At 39.1% G+C, this 22034-nt stretch overlaps 1 protein-coding gene across 3 annotated transcripts in view; it reads left to right on the top strand.

Annotated features, from left to right (window-relative positions):
• Positions 1-20427, top strand: part of SETX (senataxin) — a 29191-nt gene extending 8764 nt beyond the window's left edge. For all 3 annotated transcript variants that reach the window (XM_010720933.3, XM_010720934.3, XM_019621468.2), the window contains exons 10-26: positions 38-4525; positions 5230-5329; positions 6976-7149; positions 7711-7937; positions 8389-8556; positions 9098-9251; positions 9666-9767; positions 10238-10350; positions 10979-11050; positions 11754-11903; positions 12410-12517; positions 13320-13507; positions 13855-13947; positions 14574-14738; positions 15231-15329; positions 17668-17755; positions 18553-20427. In XM_010720933.3, the coding sequence (XP_010719235.1) occupies positions 38-4525; positions 5230-5329; positions 6976-7149; positions 7711-7937; positions 8389-8556; positions 9098-9251; positions 9666-9767; positions 10238-10350; positions 10979-11050; positions 11754-11903; positions 12410-12517; positions 13320-13507; positions 13855-13947; positions 14574-14738; positions 15231-15329; positions 17668-17755; positions 18553-19326 (7263 nt within the window). In that variant the 3' untranslated portion in view covers positions 19327-20427. The remainder of the gene's footprint in view (positions 1-37; positions 4526-5229; positions 5330-6975; positions 7150-7710; positions 7938-8388; positions 8557-9097; positions 9252-9665; positions 9768-10237; positions 10351-10978; positions 11051-11753; positions 11904-12409; positions 12518-13319; positions 13508-13854; positions 13948-14573; positions 14739-15230; positions 15330-17667; positions 17756-18552) is intronic.
• The last annotated feature ends 1607 nt before the right edge of the window (positions 20428-22034 follow it).

Raw genomic sequence — 22034 nt, 5'->3', positions numbered from 1 at the left:
AATAATGATCATAATTCATGATTAATTTATTTTTTAGGACACTGGGTGGAAAACTGCTATTTGTCCGGACTACTGCCCCAACATGTATGAAGATATGCAAACACTGGCTAATGTGCTTCAATCTGATATTGGCAGAGATATGCGTGTCCATGACAGCACGTTTCTGTGGTTCATCCCTTTTGTTCAGTCACTAATGGATCTCAAGGACTTGGGCGTGGCATACATAGGAGAGGTCATTCACTACCTCTGTTCGGAAATCAAGGATATTCTCAATGAAAGAATCCAGCGGTGTGACAAAGTTTCTGAATTTTTTCTGTTGATCTTGGTGTCAATTATTGAACTACACAGAAACAAAAAGTGCCTGCATTTGCTGTGGATTAGCTCTCAAGAATGGGTGGAAGCAGTGGTGAGATGTGCTAAGCTTCCAGCAATTGCATTTACTCGGAGTACTGAAAAAGCAGCTGGCAGCTATGCAAGAGGTTCATCGACAATATCTTTACAGGCTTCTAACTCTGTGCAGCATGCTTGTGTGCAGTTGATACGCAGCCTTCTTAGAGAAGGCTATCAGATCGGTCAGCATGCACTATGCAAGCAATATTTAGACAAACTCAATCTCCTTCTGCGAGGAAATCTATCTTTAGGTTGGCAGCTGAACATCCAAGAAACTCAGGAATTACAGATATGCTTAAAGCAGATGATAAGAAACTTAAAGAGCAGAGCAGTGAATGTGTCTGCATCTGTGGAAAACAATGCGAACTCTACAGCTTTACCCACTGTTTCTTTGAAGCAAGAGAAGAGTGCACCTGGTGATGGTTATAAGATGAGTGTGCATGGCAGAGAGAACCTTTGTTCACCAGTTGCCTTCATATCAAAGGAAGGTGAGGATGGACGTTGTCAAGATAACTCTTTCGCTGGCAGAAATAGTGCCTGGGAAGAGGATTGTAAAGATTCATCTAAAAATTCAAAATCTTTGACCTCTACAGACTGCCTCTTGGTAAATATTAAAAAGGAGCCTAAGGACTTGATAACTCAGGAGTGCAAATGCCTGCAGAAATCATTTGCAAAAGAAACGCATGGGAAAGTTCAGGAAAATAGGAACAGTGATCTTATGTCAGGGAACTGTGATGTGGGTTATCAGGGCTTTAATACAAGTATTCAGAGTTCAAATTCTAGAAGAAGTGGAGTGTTGGAAAACAAACAGGAAGCAGAAGCCGTATCACCAATGTATCTATCTGCTCAAACTAGTGTTGATTCTCCACAGCATGTTTACAGCTCAGATGTAAAGGGAAGAAAAGTGTCTCCTAGTTCCTCTTCAGAGTTTAAAGAAGACGTGCATACACTTGGGCATCTTCATTTTCAGACACACAATACTGAAGGGCACTCTAGACTATTAACTCAAATAGCGGATTTGAAAAACTGTGGTTCTGCAATAAGTGCTTCAGAAGCAGAGCAACCTGTGTTTTGCACTGGTAGTTCGTGTATGAGGAAAGACTGTTGCAAGCATCAGGGAGTAAACGCTGTGGGTGAAAATGAAGACAGAGAATTAGCAAATATTTCAAGGAGTTCTGAAAGTACGTGGGAGAAAAGTGCTTTTAAATACGGGCTGGTCTCCAACAACCAGGAACAAAAAGAGATGCCACTTGACTGCTTCAGCTTTGCTAAAAATCAACCTGGCATGCAAGGAAACAAAGATAACAGTATTTTGCTTGCAAATATTAGTGACACCGCACTGCAGAACGTATCCACCAAAGATGACTCAAGTTTGTTGTTGAAGTCTGTCTGTCTTAAAGACCAAGAACAGCCTAATTTAAGAGACCTAGTGAAATGTGACCGTAAAAGTCAAATTTCAAAGACATCCTGTACAGTTAAAAATTCAGTGAGTGGTTATGTTCCATCTAGCTTTGAAAATAAGGGAGATATGTCCAACACTGCTCTTCCAGTCAGTCCAGTAGCAATCAAATGTGAATCAAGTGAAAGGTTGATAGTATGCTCAAAATATTTCAAGAGAGAAAACGGTTCAGAGGGGAAGGAAGAGGAGGATTCTGTGAGGATGGTTTCTGGAGATAATACTTTAACAAACTCCCAGCTCGATAAAGATCTCAGTAAATTGTCGTTAGCTGCTTATGCCAAAAGCGTCAATTTTCCGTCACAGTCAAGTCAGGAAAGTTCAATGCATAATAATACATGTGATGTTAAAAGGAAAGTGAAAAGTGCAGTAAGATCCTCCAACGATGCCCAGAGTAACCAGACTCTCTGTGATACGGATAGCCATGGCAATAAAATCATTGTAATTTTAGACTCTTCCGACGAAGAAAACAGTGTTACTGTCAAGGAGAAAACAAAAGAAATTAATGAAAATACGTGTCCTGAAAAGCAACCTTTATCAGAAATGCAGCATGATGTTACAGATAGCGAATCAGAATCAAAGATGCCAAACTCTCCCTTGCCACTTGAAGACTGTGACTCTCAGTACTTCGAGTTTGAAACAGAAGTTGATGTCTTCTCAGTTTGGCAAGATACTCAAGAATATAAACAAGACTGTCCTTCAACATCAGTTGGTAGCAGTCATTCAGATGGCTTACTGAAGGATCACACAAATGAATGGGGTTATGATACAGATTATGTAAGTGATGATGCCATGGAAAAAGGAACAAACTGGACAGGGGAGGAGATAAATACTTCTCATCAGAAAGAAACTGATAATACAGAAGTAACTAGTTCAGCTTTGCAAGAATTTTCTGCTAAAGAAAATGTGAAAGATGAACTGGAGAATTCTACTGACAAAACTACTGTTGATAAAGACTTAATTCCGAATGCAGATTTGACGGAACCCAGAGCTTCTACATCCAATATCTCATTAGCTTCAAAGCTGGCACTTAAGAAAAGTACTCTGAGCCCACATAAAAATATAGCTAAATCTAAGGTAGCAAGAACTATTCAGAGAAGTCCTAAAGCAACAGCTCTGAATACAACGCAAACTAAAAAACTACTTCAAAGTACATTAAAAAAAATTCATCCTGGCAGGACAACGCCTGCTGTTGTTCCTCCAAAGAAAGCTCGGCAGTGTCCTGCACCAACATCAACAGTGGAAAAGCTTGGTCTGAAAAAGGCACCCCGCAAAGCATTTGATTTATCCCAGCGCTCTTTAGATAGTCTGGCTCAACTGCGTAGTTACGGTAAAGTTGCAGGAAAGGTTGGAGTTGCACAGAGGGGGAAACTTAAACGAACTGCTCATCCGAGTTTATCTACACAAATTAACAAAAAAATGCTGGCTTGCCAAGACCTTCAGTTTTTAAAGCAGACAAGGCTCAGCAAAACTGTTCGAGTGAAAAATATTTCAAGGGGTTCTGAGGATAGAAGCAAAAAAGCTAGCACAACGGATACAAAGTCTGTCAAACAAAAGGCTAAACGTCTTGATGAACCATCTGTAGAGAAGCAAGGAGAAGAAAAAACAGGAGAGACCTTTTATCCGTCTGAGAGAGAACGTATCACTAGCGTCTCTGTGGAGGAGGCTGTGCAAACTACACTTGTCTCTAGTTGCTCAGACTCAAGCAAAGCAAAAGACTGTGATGTAATGATTCCTCCTGCACTTATGGATTCAAGTCCATGTTCTGCTGCAGTTGTTGGAGATGCTAAAGGTAAACCAGAAGAAGGCTGCATCGTCCAGCCTGAATTTGGGATGACAGCTTCAAAAGAAAATGAGTGCAAACCAGATGAAAACAGTGATGATGATGATTTATTTTTAACTCAGTTAGATCCTGTGGATATGGAATTGTGTTCACAGGATGAAGATGCTAAAGACGGTTCTATAGCTACTACAAGAACAGAGGAAATGGAAATAGATAGCACTGAAAGCCTTCAGCAGAATGAGCCCTTGACTGTTGTGAAATGTAAGTACAAAGACTGTACAGAAAAAGTGGAAAAAATAGGAGACTGCTGTAGCAAGCATTCGGCTACCAGTTCAGAATCAGATCACCTGTTTGCGAAGCCTTCTTCCCTGCCACCAAGAAAACCTTCCACTACTAAAATTTTCAGCTCAGTAAGTTCTTCACGAAATGCAGCCTTCAGCAAAGATCTTGAAAATGTTGAAAAACAACCACAAGCTTTAAAAAGCAGAGCTAGCGTTGCAAAACCTGCTGCGTTGAGACCACCGAGTGAAAAGGCTACGTCAACAAGAAATCAAACATGCAAGACTCCAAGTTCCAGTAAAATTCCTCAGCCTCAGATTTCTAATAACGTTCTCCAGCCACGAAATACACAGAGCAACAATGCTTCGAATATTTCCAGACGGCCTGTCCGAGCAGAGCATTCTTCTTCTTTTCTTGGCGCTCAGCAGCACGATCATAATATTTTTGTTAAGGAGGTTCTGAAATGGACTTATGAAATGTTTGCAAACTCCATGCAGTTTGGACCTCCAAATACTCTCCTACAATCTGTAGTCGCCTCTGTTCCCATCAGGTTTCAGGGATACAATGACTATTTTAATACGTTTTTCCCCTTGATGATGCTAAATGCCTTTGAAACAGTAAGTTTTTCTTAGTTTGTTTTAATCAGCCATAGTTAGTAAATTTTGGAAAGAGATATAAAACTGTTTTCTGTTTACATTACAAAAATGTTCTTGATTGGTTGAGATACTCATCTGAACACAGGAATGATTTGGGGCAAGGCTTTTTCGTGCGCATTCCCAACAACATGCAATAGGGAATATTTAAAAAAAACAAATTGTTCCTCTGTAACGTTTAAAGCTTAAAAACAGCAATTTTTTTTTTTGTAACAGGTTTTTCAATGACATCCTCTGTGTTTATTAAAAAAAAAAAGTTTCAGTCATTGCTGAGAAGTTAACATGAGTGTAGGTTAATCTAGAAAGCACTGTTTTCCAGAAGAATTCTATACAATAGTTTTAATAGGAAACACAGTGTTCCTTTAGTTAAAAATGATGTTTTTAAGATTAGTCATTGCTTTTCTTCTCCAGTTGAAGTAAGACCAAAAAAAATTAAGTCAGTACCAGGATAATGCTGGCATGCATGAGGATGCAAGGCAGAAAAACTCACGTTTGTTTTAAAGGGCTGTGTAAGAAAGATGTATTTAAAATGGCAGGAAAAGTAAAAGCATTTTTGCTTGCTGCATATATCTTGTGTTCGACAGCACTTGGAGTCGTGATGAGCTGTTCTTCTGAATCCCTAAATCCTTCTAAGTGTTTTTATGTAGCTTTTACTTTCTAATACATAGCTGGCACAAGAGTGGGTAGAAAACCAGAAGATGAAAGACAAGACTTACTGCTTCTACTTACAGAACTTCTGTGCGGATTTGAATACGGCAGAGTTTATAGGTAAGTGTGGTGTTTGGTGTGATCTCTTTGTTTTGTGTTGATTTGCTTTCAAATGGGACTTAGTCTTTATTTTCAGGTAGACAGTGCCTAATAACAAGCAAAGTACCTAAAGGTAGAAATAAGCATCTGACACATGCATTGAGTGTCATGTCAATTTAAAATAATTGTAGGAAGGTAGGCTTATGATTTACTTTTTTTCTCTACAATTTATCTTTATTTTCAAAATACAGATACAGATGTATTGAGTGAATTTAAGTTGTATTGTCTCACTTATTTCTTAGAATGTGATACATTTTGTTCACTGATATGGTTCTTCAGCTCTGAAAGTGCGGTCTTGAGTCGTGGAATTAGAGTAGCAGTGTAGTAGGAATCCAGATATTGCTACCTCTAGTTTTTCTATCTGTTCTTGACATGTAACTGCTAAGGGGTCTCATCTCTATTCCTCTTACCTTTTCTACTGTGGTTGCTTCACCAAATGTATGAAGTTCTTATTTGCTTTATGTACTGAAAGGATCTTTAATTTGTGCTTTACAGAATGTACAGAACAGAAATAAGCCTTTTGCAAGGAACTTGTGCTTCATCATGATTGGTTCAGTACAGAAGTTATTTGTATAGTGTTGGGATAGTTTTACTCATTTGGAATGTTGCTTCCTCTTATTCTAGCAAATAAAACAATCCTTGACTTGTTCTGCTTTTACATGGCTCAGAAGATTGCAGCATGGAGTTAATCTCGTCTGTAGCTTTGTGAGAGTTAGACTGTGTTTTTGCAGTGGAAACTTCCATGACTGAATTTATAACTTTCTTACAAAATGGCTGCATAGGTTAAAATGGCCACATAGGTTGTTTTCACAAGGGCACTGAGAAGCAGAACAGGATGGAGGGTGGGAAATGCTGAACAGAGTAGGAAATTAATCCAGAGGGCTTGAGCAATGCCCACAGTTATCAAACATGAACAATATGAACTTCTGCGAAGGAGTGCATGAAGGAGTACACACATTCATTGAAGAGGGAAAGGTTGCTAAATAAATGTAAATGTATGATTAAATTTATGCTTGTTAGCACAGGAGACGGGGTATCATAAATCAGGAACTGGGCTTAGCAACTTTTAGCTATTTCCTGATAAGAGTTTTTCTTAAACATGGCTTTTGTAAGTAGTGAGAGATAAGGCAAAAATACAGAGCAGGGTGAGGAAGGTCTGACATGAGAACAGGTGTGACAGCTTCAAGAAATATTGTTCTTCTCTATCCATAGGAAAGTGCAAAATGATCTTAATGGGCTGGTGATAGACCTTATGGAAAAATGGATTAGCAGATGTGTCATGTAGACTGTGAGCTTGCTGTACCTAGCCAGTAGGGGAACAGGAGGGTAATTAGCTGCAGTGAGAGAAAATTTATATAATGAGAGGTGTTTCTTCTCCCTCGCCACAAAGAGGCACATGCCCACTATTGCAGTAACAGCAAAAAAACTTTGCTGCTTCACTGAGGTCTTTGCCTGATAGAAGATTACTGATTCTGAGAATTTCCAACAGCTATCGAGTAGGTGTTACTGAAATATGTAACATGTTAATTGTAGCATTTTGTTAGTCGGGAAGTAGTTGTGCCTGATTTCCTTTTACAGTTCTAACTTTAAAATGTATTTTTGTGTAGGTTATTTTGAGGAAAATGATTTGACAAAGCAGCTCCATCCAAAGGAGGATGACTTAATCTTTCTGGTGGGCCAGAAAAAGGATGCCTTTGGGGAAGACAGGGAGTTGGAGGACCACCTGGTGAATCATGTTGGTCTTGTGAGGCGATTTTCTCGTGCATCTGGCTGCTTAACCAGTAAGTAGTTGGGACAGAAATAAAAATGATACCATGAAATTCTTCTTTGGAGCTGGTTGATGAGGGATGTAGCAATTACCTCAGAGGAAATATTGTTGTTTCAGCTCAGCGTGTCAGCATGCTTACTATGTGCTAGAAACTTTGTAAAAAGCCAACAGGTGAATATACAGACTTGGTTGGCTTTTCATGCATTTTCTACAGACTTCAGTAAACGTGTTCTTACTTTTGTAAGAGCAGAAACTCGTAGCTAAGTGCTGTGCATCTTTAGGAGTGCATTGTTGTTAGATATGAGGTGTGATGAATTTCTGTGACATCACTGCATAAAATCTTCTCAGTCCTCTGTAACTTGAGCAGTGAAATGCAAGGTTTACCAAATATCAAGATTAATGCTGCCCAAAGAAAACAGGTTATTTTGGCAAGAATTATTTGCCTAATAGAAGACAACTCCTAATTCTGACAATATTTTTATGTAACTTTTTTGAATATCTTTCAGTGATCATTTTGAATATTCTTTGAATTAACAATTTTTATTGTCATTTCTCCTCCCTTCTCTTTTAATAGGACAAATGGAGCATATTGTCTGTCATCTTTCTGTACAAACTCGAGGAAATTTGTCATTCTTCATAAATAATCAAGTGAAGTGTGTGGTGGTTGGCTCCTTAGTGCCCACACAGCGATCATTCAAAGGTCTGCTACTACTGAGCAGGAGTCCCTTGGCTAAACCCATCATAAATCCAAGTTACAGTGACTTCTGTCCAAGAGATTTGCCTGTAGCTTCAGAAAACGCTGTAAGTCCTATGCCTAGGGAAAGTGATAGGAATGGCAGGTGGGCAATTGGATCTTGTGAATTTTGCAAAACTGATTCTGCACGCTGATTTTGGAGGTGACCAAGAGTGAAAAGAAAGGTTTCAAAAGCACTGAGTCACTCTGCTTTTCAGAGTTGGTTGATTGGGTGAATAGAGATGATGCTGTATTTGTTGAGGTGCAACGGGACACCTTTGTTTCTTTGCTGGAGTGGTCTGTTCAGGAAGTTAAGAGTAGTGTGGGAAAGGTAATGCAGTTTTGTAGAGGAAGCATCACTACAGCTTTTCAGTCAGGATTGGGTATGCGTCTAAGAGCAAACCTGGCATCAAAAGCTTCCATGCACTTTGATTTTGTGAGCCTTAGCTAAGGGAACATTCTGGGATTATATAATGCTTAATCAGCATTAAGTCAGTATTTTCCTGTCGGTTCCTTCAGACGTTTTCTATGAGTGAATACAACGAAGATCAAAAGAGAGCCATTGAAACAGCTTATGCCATGGTAAAGCAACATCCAGGGCTTGCCAAAATCTGTCTTATCCATGGGCCACCTGGAACTGGGAAATCCAAAACTATAGTTGGACTTTTGTCTCGTGTTTTGAGCGAGGTAGGTGAATGTGGGGCAGCCATCTTGTGTGGGTGTTTGGTTTCTCAATGCAAGTCAGTGGTAGCTTAAGCTAAATGGAAGAGTAGGAGTGATAATGACTAGGGATGCAGTTCATTAAACTGAATTAGTTAAACCAGAACAGAATAGGCTGCAATGGTGGAAATAATATTTTTGGATGCTTTGGAAAACATTTGCTTTACAGAACGTAGACAATTAAAAAAGAATAGAAATTTGCTGAACGTATGTTTTATTAAAAGTAATACATCAAAGTATTAAGATATTTTTAACAGTGCTATTTGACCTGTCCAGTTTAATGGTTTTTGTATTAGCATCCATCAGATAACTGTTGAAGGGAGCTTGTGCAAATGATACTTGTTTGAATGACGTGCTGTACTCGATGTGAGGCTTACCTTAAAAGAGTTTAAGTAACATATACCTATACTCTGCATGCTGATTAAGTTGAATGTGCTGTCTGACTTCTGAAATGCAAGTGGAAACAATCTCAGGAGCCTGTCTTGGTTTATTGTTAATTAATCTCCAGAACACTAGGACTGAGAAAACGAGCAAAAAAAATGCCAGGATGAAGCAGAGCCGTTTTCTGGTTTGTGCACCATCCAACGCTGCAGTTGATGAACTCATGAAAAAGATCATCATTGCATTTAAGGAAAAATGCCAAAACAAACAAGAGCCTTTGGGTAAGGTTTAATTTAAAAAAAAAAAAAAAAAGTAATAAAAAAATCTGTGTGTTAAGTAGACAAAACCAGTTGTTACAATTTCTCCTTCAGGTTAGGTGCAATACTTCTGTGTTGCTCTGTACAGCTGTTTTCTTTTGCAGACTATGGACTGATGCTGCATCCTTATACCACTGTTAGTTTGCTTATTAAAAAGATGTATTTTTTATTTAAGTATACTGCACTTTATGTAGACGTTTACCCTTTCTTCTTAGTGTTATTATCAAATCACATTCAAGTAATTAAAAATTTGAATATATTGTTACCAGTACTGCTGTTGTTACATTGATATTTTTTATTTTTTTTTCCCTTCTCAAACTAAAGTGCAAAGATGATTAAAGCAATCTAAAGTAATTTGGGTCTGATTTTTATAAACAGGAAACTGCGGTGATATCAAATTAGTGCGACTGGGTGCTGAAAGATCAATCAACAGTGAAGTCCGGGCTTTTAGCCTGGATAAACAAGTTGAACATAGAATGAGTAAGTAGTGTGCAAATTGGGCTTTTCTTCGGGTTTTATTTAAGAGCTGGTTGATGTTATACACTTGGGACTGTATGTCCTTGAAAAAAGGAGATCAGATGTAAGATTTTTCTTTCTGCAATGGCATGCATCGTGCCAGAGTGCTTCATAAACATTCAGTACAGCCTAAAGTCTATAAGTAAAACCCCCAGAAGTTAAGCAACACCATGTCTTGTACATTTCAAAGAAATAATAATAAATGCATGTTAAAGCCATTCTTTTTAAACAACATTACTATGCAGCATTTGAGAGCTACAGTTGGAACCAAAAAAAGTGTGTCGTCTTCATTTTATTGTCCAAGATAAAAGACCTCGATAGGAGAAAGGAAACTGCAACAAAAATTGACTTTCTGGCCATTGTTAATGATGTAATGCTGTTATTGTAACCAGTTGAACTATTCCCCCCGCTTATTTTCCTTCAATTTATTATAGAACGAAAGCCAACTGACCGGGACCAGGATATTCAGAAGAAAAAAGCAGCTCTGGATGAGAAACTGGACATGCTCTCTCGTCAGCGTGCCATGCACAGATGTGAAAAGAGGGAGGTAATAAATTGACAGTGTTTTATTTGTTTGGGTGGGTTTTTTTTTTTGTATTCATAACTGTATCCAGAGAATGAAAAATGCTTTCTTTTAAAGATATCCAGGATAAGGAATGAGGAACTTCAGAGATGTTTGTTTGTTTGTTTATACTGATGTTTTCAGCTGCACAGTTATGGAACGTATTGCTCTAATGCCCAGCAACTTCCATTTGGTTTACCCTTTAGTTCTCAGTGCAACCATATCTACTAATTATTTATTTTCACTGTGTGTTTCAAAGCTTTGTTTTGTTTAACTTTAAAATCTGACATTTGAAATGTTTTGCGCTTGGAAGTTTTCCATCATCTTGCCTAAAAAGTTGGCATTTGTTTTCAAGTTACAGATTTCTAAAGGTAAACCATTTTTCTGTTTGCACAGAAATGTGAGAATGCAGTATCATGTGTTGCAAAGTGTGAATATGTTGACGGTTTTCTGAAGGAACTGATCAATTTCTTCAGACACACTTGATATTTAGAGACAGTCTGGACCAGTCTAAATGATAAATGAATTCTAGTATGGAAAGAAGAAAGTTAAGTAGAACATGTGCTGTTAATTATTCCTGATATTTATGTGGATTCTTTTTTTCCTCATGTAGAGTCAAATGCTAGATGATGAAATTGGCAGACTTTCAAAGGAGAGACAGCAACTTGCTTCTCAACTGAAAGAGGTAGGAATTTATCTTCAGGACTCTTAATAAACCTCAGGTAATGTATTTGGATACTTGATATCCTTTAATTGTGGTGAAGATTTGGATTTGATATAGCTGGTAGTGTTTATAAGCAAGTGAAAAGGGAAAAGACAAGCTGCTTTAAGTTATGGATTGGCAGATGAGAGTTACATGTGTACTCTGGCTGTTGTGTTGAGGAGAAAAATGATTTGAGAATTCTCTCTTAGAGAGTGGATTTAAAAGGAAATGTAGCATATTGGGTGAAGAAGATAGAAATGAGCTCACAACCTTCATTTAATTTGACCTATATTCATCACCACTTTCATGCCTCTTGCAGACCTGCTGGAGTTGAGGTATGTTTAAGCCTTTCTAGGAAAGTGACAGCCTGAGATTTTGTGTGTGGAAGGGGGGAGTGCCAATCCGCACTTTCAAACCTGATAGCAAACACAGAGTTAGATTGCATAATTGTAGAGGCAAAAGTTTGCCACTTCAATAGGATTGATCTGTGATTTAAAGTGAGAGTACTACTTGGAGTCAGCTTCTGTGACTTCCATTTGCAGTCATGGAGATAAGTTTCATTGGGATGATCTATTACTGGTGTTTGGTTTGGCAGTTAGAATTGTCCAGGCAGTTAAAAATTACTTGAGGGCAGTTGATGAAAACAAAAAGAGAAGAAAATACATGGTGTTCTATTGTACTTAAGGTTCGAGGGCACTCTCAGAAGGTTCAGACAGATATCATCTTGGAGTCTGATATAATCTGCTGCACACTGAGCACAAGCGGAGGAGGTCTGCTGGAATCTGCTTTTTGGCGACAAGGACTCGATCCTTTCAGCTGTGTCATTGTGGACGAGGTCAGTAAAGCTGTTTAGAATTTCGTCTTGTTCCATGCTTGAAGTCTTCCTTGTTCTCTGCTTAGGCTACTTGTGGCTGCTTGCTGATGTAATATGATCTGGGCTGACTACCCTGTCCCCACATTCTGTCTGATAACAGCCTGTTCTGTCACACAGAGCAACGAGAAGAAAGAATAAGTACTAATTGCTTTTTTTTTTTTTTTTGCTGACTTGGCTGTCACTAAAGCATCACACAGCTTTTATTTAAAAATCATGGCTCAAATGTGGTTCTTGCTATAGAGATTTGTATACGACTGTGTTATGTTTGTATCTGTTTGGGAAGCTCTGCATGTTTAATAATAAAATAATAACCTGGTTTGAGTTTTTACTAGAGAGTTGTTTTTTTTTTAAGCCTTAGAAAGCTTTTTTTTTGTTGTTAATTCTAACTGGTATTACAGAACACTTTACATGCCTCCAGTCCTTTGCTTACAACTTCTGCTTTTTTGTCCTATTCATGTATACAAAAGGCAGGGCAGTCCTGTGAAGTTGAAACACTGATTCCACTGATTCATCGCTGTAATAAACTCGTCCTTGTTGGAGATCCCAGGCAGCTCCCTCCCACTATAAAATCAATAGTAAGTGTTCAAACTGTATTTTTTTTACTAGATATACTATCTAGTGGGTATAGTGTAAGAACCATGTAAAAAACATAAAAAAGAAAAAAACAACAACAACACTTCAAAGTCAGATCATGGCATCTGTCAGGTTACAGCATTTTATACTGCCAGGGATTCCTGTTTAGTGTGTTACGTGGAGCCTGTATCAATACTGCCTTCAGATGTCTTAGTAAAGCTGAGGTTGATGTGAGTGTGACTTCTGTAGACTTGCAACTAATCTCTTGCACCAGTAAGAATAGCTTATGGTAGCACAAACTTCCATGCAACCTAGCCACTTCATTTGTGATCGACTGCACTGCTGCAGGCTCAGTTACACCATTGTGAGCTTCATCCACTGTCACATTCCTTAAGGAAGGCAGGATTAGGATGAAGACTGCTGTTTGTGTGAGGACTTTTTTACCCTATCAGTGTGTTCTAAGAATGAATGTATGGGCACTCTTATTTTGCATCTAGCGATAAAGAGAAGTCTTTTAAACACCTGACAAAGAAAAGAGGAAAAAGACTGCCTTTTTTAGAAGCACTGTTTTTTTTTTATTAATTTATGTGCTTATTTAGAGATCCCTGCTGGGAGACCTCGCTTTTCATTATTACTGTGCTTAAAATTGCAGTATTTCAGAAGGCATAAATGCAAATGTAGAAATGAAGTACAAGTGTTGTCATTTCATCAGTGTTATCAAATAGTACCAAGTCTAAAAAGCAAATTTTTATCGTTAAATTTGGACCTAATTCCTCAGAAATCACTCGTGTTTCCTTCTGACAGAAAGCTCAGGAATATGGCTATGGTCAGTCCTTAATGGCACGCCTACAGAGACACCTGGAAGATCAAGTGCAGAATAATCTTCTACGACGTCTGCCGGTTGTGCAGCTGACCGTGCAGTACCGGATGCACCCTGACATCTGCCTTTTCCCATCCAGTTATGTTTATGGCAGGACTCTAAAGACTGACAAGTGAGTAGCTGTCTGTCCTGATTTCTGAGCAGTGGGCATTTCAAATGAGCCTTTTCATATCAGGATTTTGGTTTTTATTCTAAAAATTCTTGAGGTTGTGGGGGAGGATGCTTAGTGGGAGACTTGCATTTAATCTCTTAGTGCTTGCTGTTATACATAATTACTTCACTCAAAAAGGATCATACCCTTTACTGTATGGAGTTCATTTTTAGGTTTCAGTTTATTCAGGTAACAGTGAAAATTAAGAGCTCTGAAAAATAGCTGAAGGTTGCTTTTATGGAAACGATGGTGGAAATAAATGATGCATCAGTTTCTTGTGGTTACCTAGTGATGAAACTTATTTACAGAGCAACAGAAGAGAACAGATGTTCTTCGGAGTGGCCATTCCAGCCCTATCTTGTTTTTGATGTAGGAGATGGCCGTGAGGAGCGTGACAAAGAGTAAGTCCTGCAGTCTACTCTGCCAAACGTGTGCTGAGAATCAGTTACCAGCCAAAGAGTTGTGTTCTTTGCTGTATTGTTTCCAGTATGCATTAAGTAGCCAGAACTGCATTTTCAACTTGGTTTGATTTATGGGAAGAATTTAGCTGGAAGCAGATGTTGATTTGTGGTGGTGGGGGGGTTTATTTACTTACCTGAATATAGTTTTAATCCTGTTGTGACTGTCTGCTAGATGCCAGTGAATCCTTACAGTTCATGCTAACTCAAGCGGTGGTTTGAGTTTCTGATGTATTTTATTTATTTTTAATCAGTTACTTTTTCTTCACAGCTGCATGCTGAGGTAAGACCAGAAGATGGCAGGCTCGGTCCTCCCTTCTGTATGTTCTGTGAGGAAAGCAAAGCTATATAATTTTAAGGGGGCATGTAGCCTTTCATGGTTAACGTTTCTCATTGTTAGTACCTTGTCAGGGCCTGCTTGTAAAGGTCTTTGAACATCTGTGAAGGAAGCTCTGAAAGTTCCAAGGGGGTCTTTGAATCTCAATTCCACTTCCAATTTGACTGAACTGTTGAATTCAGAAGCTGTCAGATGTATATTTTTTTTAACATTTCTTTCATTTCTTGTTCAGCTCTTTTAGTAATCCCCAAGAAGTGAAACTGGTGTTAGAAATAATTAGAACAATTAAAGAAAAAAGGAAGGATCTAGGTCTTCGTCGCATTGGAATAATTACACCTTACAGTGCACAGAAAAAGAAAATTCAAGAAGAACTCGACAGAGTGTTCAAGAATAACAGGTAAATAAACCATGATGTTTCAAATGGGAAGTGGCTCTTGTGTATTAGTCCCTTGATTACCCTCTTAAAATCACAGCAAAAACTTTAAAAGTTCTGTGTGTAGTGCCAAAATCTGCACTTGGTAATGCCTTTAAAAAAGGATGTCACCAACCCTTTCTCTTAAAACAAATGTGGTCTCTTTGTACCATTTCTTAGTTATTGCTTGTCTGTGTGCTTTGATTATATTGCTGTTCCGAGTGTAGCTGACTTGAAAGAAAATCTAAAATTCCAAGTGATGTGGAACTGAACAGCTTTTTAGCAGTGATCTTGGTCTCAAAAAAGGAAATTTTGCTTTATATCCACACACTGAATCTTTTCAAGTTCAGAAGCAGAAACTTAGTTTGAATAGTTCTGACAGCTGATCGTTCTGGATAGCTTAGGCCACTTGCATCAGTGTGTTGCTTAAAAATCCAACTAACAACTTAATGGCTTGATTAATATTTTCTTCAACAGCCCAGGAGAAGTGGATACAGTGGATGCATTTCAGGGACGAGAGAAGGATTGCATCATAGTGACGTGTGTCCGGGCAAACAGCTCCAAAGGCTCCATTGGGTACGTCCATCTCCAGTGATTTCCAAGTCTCATTCCCAGTAACACTCTAGATATTGTCATTATATTTTAAACATTCTCAGTAGAAAAGTTATTAGAGAACAAGTCACCACAGCTAGCAGATGAAAAGCCATCTGCATGAATTGATGTCAGTGGTTTGACATCCCCCCCAGTGCTAAGTATGTTCTGCGTTATATGTTGATGAATGCACAGATCTGTTTTAGCCTGGCATTGTTTAGTTTTGGCAGGCTCCTTAGTGTACTGCAGGACTTTGCTTTTAGCTTTTACTCTGTACTGTGATTTAACATTTTTTGTCACCATTGTTAGATTATTAATACAGCATTCTGTCTGTAAAAGCACGGCCAACCTGTTACCATCCTGTAGTTTGGGAATGTCATGCAGAGCAGCTGTATCTTTGATTTGTAGAGCAGCATGCCTATGTTGATATGCAGAAAGTCTTGAATTAAGCTTGCAGATTTGATAGTTCATGTAGGTTTTTTTCCAGTCTGAAACAGAAGGAACTGAATGCCAGGTGTACTGTTTGTCCCTCCAGACAACAGTTACACAGTTATTAATTTACTTTAATTTACTTTAATAATATTCTCCGTAGCTTACTGATTGCTTCAATTTAGAAATGGCAGTAGTGTGCTGCCTTCTAGTTCATTAGCTTTTAAATTAATCCATGGGAAGGCTGTTCACATAAACAGAAATCTTTGTTTCCACACACCAGGTTTCACTAAGCTGTTTATGCTTTTCTGGTACTAATTTCCTAGTTGTTAGCTTAAGGGCTTTTAATTATGTTGACCTGTGCTGCTTTGGGAAGGATAAAAGACCCAAATTGTGTTAAACAATGATGCCTTCTGAAGGTATCTTAATCTAGTTGATTGAGATTGGAAACTGAAGGCAGCTAGAACCTGCCAGTGCTTCTGGCTGGCCTGGGACATAACCTCTATCTGTTCTTTCAGAACAAAACTTTGCAACTTACTGTGCTGGAGATTTACATAATAAAACTTTGGCAGTGGTATGCCTTAAAAGCTATATGTACTGATGAGTTGGGCATCTCTGTTACAAAGTCAAGTGTCATTGGCAAGATGTGCTGGGAATGTTTGCCATCACCATTACTGCTGATCTCTTAGCTGAGCAAAGTATTTTGGTCTCCAAGGTTGCTAGTCCAGCATTAAATTTGCTCTGAAAGTACCTTGCAAAAGGAGGAAAAAAATCTCACAAGACACGACAGTTAAAGGATTTTTTTCCTTTTCTTAGACCAAACCTCTTGTCCTCTTTCAATTTTAAATGCTGTTAAGACTATGATGTTCTTTCAAGACCACTTTTTTTTGTTGTTGTTGTTGCTTCTTTAAGACCTGTAGATTTGTATCATCTGTGCTGTTGGATCTGCTCCCCTGCCTCTGTCCTTTTTCACTCAGTGGCCAAATCCTCTGGTGTGGTTCTGTGACTTTTGCAGTCTTTACTGCAGGTCTTGTAGGTCAGCAGCGTCATCACCACGCTGTCAGGCACTGATGTTGGATCCATTGAAATTAAGTTGTGCAGAGACTTGTCTTTGAATTGCAAGCTTTGTTAGTACAGAATAAGCTGTGCATTTTGGGAACTTCTTCATTATAGGAAGAATGTAAGTTTCATAACTGAGAGGTGCCTTTGTTTTTTTCCACTCTGAAGATTTGTTGGGGAGGAGCCCTAACGGAAATCAGTGTTCAAGAATACACTGAATGTTTATTTGTAGGTTTCAGCACCTTGGTTTGTGATCCCACGGAAACAGGCTAGGTAATCTCATGCTTGCAACATGAATATTTTCTTCTGCAAGGGTTGTGTTGTGCTTTTCTGATCTTGAAACATGATATAGCAGGTTTTCCTTCATATTCTGCCAGAGTAATTCACTTTTAAAATAAAATGTTGAAGTCCAACATTCAGCATTTCAGTAGAAATTTTTTCCATTAATCATGCCAAATATTGTTAATCTATTTCAGTTCAAGTCAAAAAGAAGCTTAAAGTCTTGATAGGTGAAGTGAGGTTGATGACTTCTGTACTTTGAGGAACATTTAAGGAAGCAGTAGTTGGCATTAAGAGGGGATTTGCACTAAGAAAGGAAACATTGATGGTAAGAGCTGGAAAGGACTGGAATTCCCTGCAAGGCATCAGTGGAGAAAGAAGGAAAAGCAATTCATCTGAAGGCCTTCATGTAAAGCAGGGCTGCTGCAGTGGCATCTGGGAATGGGTCATGGGCTGTTTCTGTTGTCTTCATCTCACATTAACTGAATATTTCCTTACTGCTTTTAAGTCTCTTCCAAGAAGTAACTCAGGAGCTCCATTTTGTCATGTCTCCTAGGTTTCTGGCAAGTCTTCAGCGTTTGAATGTTACAATTACCCGAGCCAGATTCAGCCTCTTCATCCTTGGAAGACTGAAAACACTCATGGTAGGTACAGTGTTAATCAAATGACTGTAATCTATCCTTTTAGGTCGAGTCAGTATTTTCAGTAACTAAATTATAACACAGGCCTCTACAGCTGAAGAACGGAGGCTTCAAAGATAGGCGAGATAGAACGATGGCAGAGATACTTTCCTTCTTGATCCTTACTGTTCTTCCACTTACTGCAGTTGTCATAGGATTCTAGAGCAAGGAAAGATTGAAAACTGCAAAACACCCCAAACATTCCCCTGATGTTCAGATTGGTTTTGACGCTACTCTGTATAGCCGTGTGGTTTCTGAAAATACTATTTGATGGTATTTTTTTTTTTTTGAAACAAATGTTTCTGAAACAGATATGCATATCTGGGGGGAGGGGGTCATAAAGGTCCTGTGAAATGTGCAGAAGTACTCTTGAATAGACTTTGTCTTATTGTTTTTGGTTTTATTCTTTTTCCATTGCAAGGGAGGTTAGCTGCATCACTAGGGGGCATTAGACCCACATTTCACACTGGAAATACTCTAGGCCTTCATAGATACAGAAATTATCACTTAAACAGTAGTTCAGATTGCTGAAAGTAACCTTCCCTGTGTTACAGCAGCCAGAGTGCCTACTGCTGTTTCGCCAGTGAAAGTTTAGATCCTTCTATTCCAGAAGGAACATTATGTGGTTTCCGTTACAGTTGTCAGGTACCTTGATTAAAGGGGTTTTGTATCCTCCAAAACCTCTGTCCATGTGTTGTTTTCCTTCTGATAAATGTTTTCTTTTGGTGTGGGTTGGGTTTTTTTTGTTCTTTACCATTAAGGAGAATAAAGACTGGAACGAGTTGATTCAGGATGCTCAGAGAAGAGGTGCAATTATCAAGACATCAGACAAAAGCTACAAGAAAGATGCACTTAAGATTCTGAAGCTCAAACCAACACCACAGAATCCCCCATGCCAGCTTCCCACCAAAGCAGGGACAACAAAAGCTCCTCTGGCAGAGGCGGCTTCTTCTAGTAGGAAGGTAGGTGAGCCTGCAAATCCAAGGGAGGCCAGCAGACCACGGGAACTTGGTGCTGGTTCTGGCCATGCAGTGCCACAGGGAACTCAGGTTGCAGACTCCCGGAGAGCCAGCATCTCTGCACCAGTGGAGGCTGCAGCACTCCCTGCTGATAAAGAGAAACCGCGGGACCCAAGGCTGGCAAGTATGGCCAGCAGGACTGAAACTAAAGGGAAGGAGCAGGACCCAAAACACAGCAGTCAGTCAGCCCACAGGAGTCGAGAATCAACGCTGCAGCAGCGTCTGGATGCGTCCTCAGCTGCCAGGGATCGGATTTCCAGAACGGAGCCTTCTAGGAAGCACCAACAAACAAAGGGACAGTGTGACATGCCTTCCACGTCACCTTATGCAGCTAAACTAGAGGGTGACAGGAGAGCTCAGTTGCCAGAACGCCATTCGAAAGCCAGCAGTGAAAGAGGTCAATGTAATAGCAGTAAGTGGAACAAAGACCCACGTACTTCAATGAGGAGAACATCAGAGTCGTCATCAGTGAGCACAGACTCCAGCAGTGCCAAGCGAAGAAGGACCTCTCACTGACTCCAGTACTTCAGTGTTGGCTCGTTAATGAAAATCTATTCCCAGGTTTCTATCTAACAAAGAATGTACTTTAAAATATTTAGTGCACCTGGGACTCTCTTATAGTAATACTACTACTGTCAGAAGATCCATCATTTTAAATGTCTCTAGTTACAAAAGGGACTGTGTATCTGGCAGTTAAGAGCTTTTGAAGAGAAAAGTTGGAGAGTTGCATTACTTGGAATGGCAGTGAATTTTGTCATCTAGGAAGTTAAGGTTGTAAATGTTGTATATTTGTACAGTATGCAAAATTATTTTAAGATTTAATTGGGCAAATATAACTTCTCATTTCCTTGTGCAAATGCAGATTTCTTAGCTATGTGATTTTTTTTTTTTAATGAAGAACAAGAGCAAAATATAAAATAAAAACAAAACAAAAAAACAACCCAGACCTAACCTTACCAAAACAAAAAAGAGGGGAAAAAAAACACAAAAAAACAAACAAAAAAAACAGCCAGACTGTTTTCCTTTTGTACCAGTAAGTCTAATTTATTTAATAGAAAAGTGTGTGTGTTGGTAACGTGGTAACAGTGAGTCTTCCTCGTGTTCCACTACTGCCTCAGGGAAGGCTGAAGGCAGATGTACGTTGGCTGAATGAAGAGAATTCTACTTATTTTGTGTATTTTATTGTCTGTTTTTATAGGAACAGAAGAGCTTTCATTTATATAAATGTGCCTTGAGTTTTGCTCTTGCTGCTTCGTCAGCTGGAATCCTTTTCCTCTTGCAGTGGCAGTACAAACTGCAGATTAAAGCCTGGGAGGTCTGTTTGAACCCAGTGAGTCCTTGTGATGAATAATCAACAGGACTGTGGAATCTGAGTCAAAGATCTAGTTAACACTTATTGATAATGACACTTAAGTTTCTTTGTATGTTGCTCTTGGAGATCTAGAGATAAAAAAGGAGAAGGTTCATTCTAAGTGTTATTACTGGATTCTTTTCACTGTGTTGATGAAGAAGAAGTAACCAGTAAAATGAGGTTGCAGGGGGGAAGAAATACCTATTTTAAGAAAGCATCCTGTCATCATTAACATTTCACAATAAAAGTGGAATTATTTCTCTTAAGAATGAAGTATTCTTCTTCTGGAATACAACGCGTCTGTCTTAAGCAAGCGAACAGTAATGTTTGCTATGCATGGGGTTTTGCATGGAGATAGTCTTGCATGCTTCTGCCCAAGAGTGTGGCACCTTGCTGCAGTAACATGAGTTAGGGATTTTGCTTGCAAGCCAGGTTGTTATCTCCAGGCTCTTGTGTTCAAATTCAGGGCTTTATGACCCAGGTTGGTATTGTGCTGTCCCTTTCCAACACTGACTTGAGAGGGACTGTTTGTACTATGACTGCTGTGGCCTGATGAGATCTGAGACCTAAAAAGAAACCAATGTTGTCTTTGTGAGTGAGCTCTGGTAAGGTGAATCTTGCACCTGAAATGGAAGCATTGTCACATAACTGGGGGGCAGGTTCTGGTAGGGTGAAGTACTGAAAACCATCCACTTAACCAGCATGTGGGGGTGCTTTTGGTTCCATAATGGCAATGGCTTTTCCTGAGCAAATGAACTGCTAGATTTCTCTGGCTAGAGTTTAACCATCATCTTATTTCTGTTTCTGTCCTGACACATTCATTGCAGTGATTAGTGCCTCCTTTTGTCCTTTTATCCCGCTGCCAAAGGGGTGTATGTGATCCAGTTCAGTGACACACAAGTGGCTTACTGAACAAAATGGTGTAGCAGTTCAGATGGTAATTGATGCTGGAATAGCTTGCACGCTTGATGTATCCAAGCTCAGAAAAATGTGCTTTAGTAGCAACAACTGCATTGTAAGTGTGTTGGGAGACTGTTAGTCACCGTGCCTGTCCTGTTCATCGTGCTATATTTAAGATAATGGGAGAATTCTGAGCTTTGGGATGCCTGTGAAGTGAAAGCAGAGTATGCGTGGTGTTCAGCTTCAGTTATTCTCCATGTTGCAATCTTAATTGTTTCGGTGAACCCCGACCTTTTCTTCTCAGCAGTAGATGCACTTCTACAACTGCTGTCACTCTTCCTCGATGTTGCACACTCTGTGTGAGAACGAAGGCTGCATGTTTTACTGCCATGAACTGGGCAGTTCTGTCACTCCCATGTTATAGATAGCACACTGGGATGGATTCTCCCTTTAAGTCAATAGGAACACTTAAAACACCTGTCTCTTAAACCTTTTGGCTCTACTTGCCAGGACTGTGTTAACCTGTCTTCTGTTTTTTCACACATTAAAAAGGCTACTGTTCTGCGAGCTGCTGAAAGACCCTATAGCTGTGGAAGCTGTGAAGTCTGTCTTTCTGTAAATAAAACAAAGCTGGCAACAGTGTGAATGAGAGGATGCTTTTCTGGCCATTAAACAGAAGTTTGTCGAGGGAATTTTCTCTTAAGGCTTCTCTTCTTGTTTTCTTTCTGCTTAAGCATTCTGCATTTCAGAGCATGTTTTCTTCTGAAATTGTATTTACTCCATGCTGGAAGGAATTTTGTTTTAACACTGCATTTTTTTCTTGTATTATGTACGCATATAAGCCATGTAATTTTATAATTTGTGGTTTTCCATAAATCATCTTTGAGGTGTGGTCAGTGGCTCAGGCATTTTTCTTATTTAAAACTAGGTTTATTTTTGTCTGATATAAGTTCACAGCATCACAGAACTGCAG

Source organism: Meleagris gallopavo, chromosome 19 (assembly GCF_000146605.3).
Source record: "Meleagris gallopavo isolate NT-WF06-2002-E0010 breed Aviagen turkey brand Nicholas breeding stock chromosome 19, Turkey_5.1, whole genome shotgun sequence".
NCBI classification, from domain to species: domain Eukaryota; kingdom Metazoa; phylum Chordata; class Aves; order Galliformes; family Phasianidae; genus Meleagris; species Meleagris gallopavo.
The sequence above is the reverse complement of the archived record's forward strand: the minus strand, read 5'-3'. Positions and strand labels throughout refer to the sequence as shown.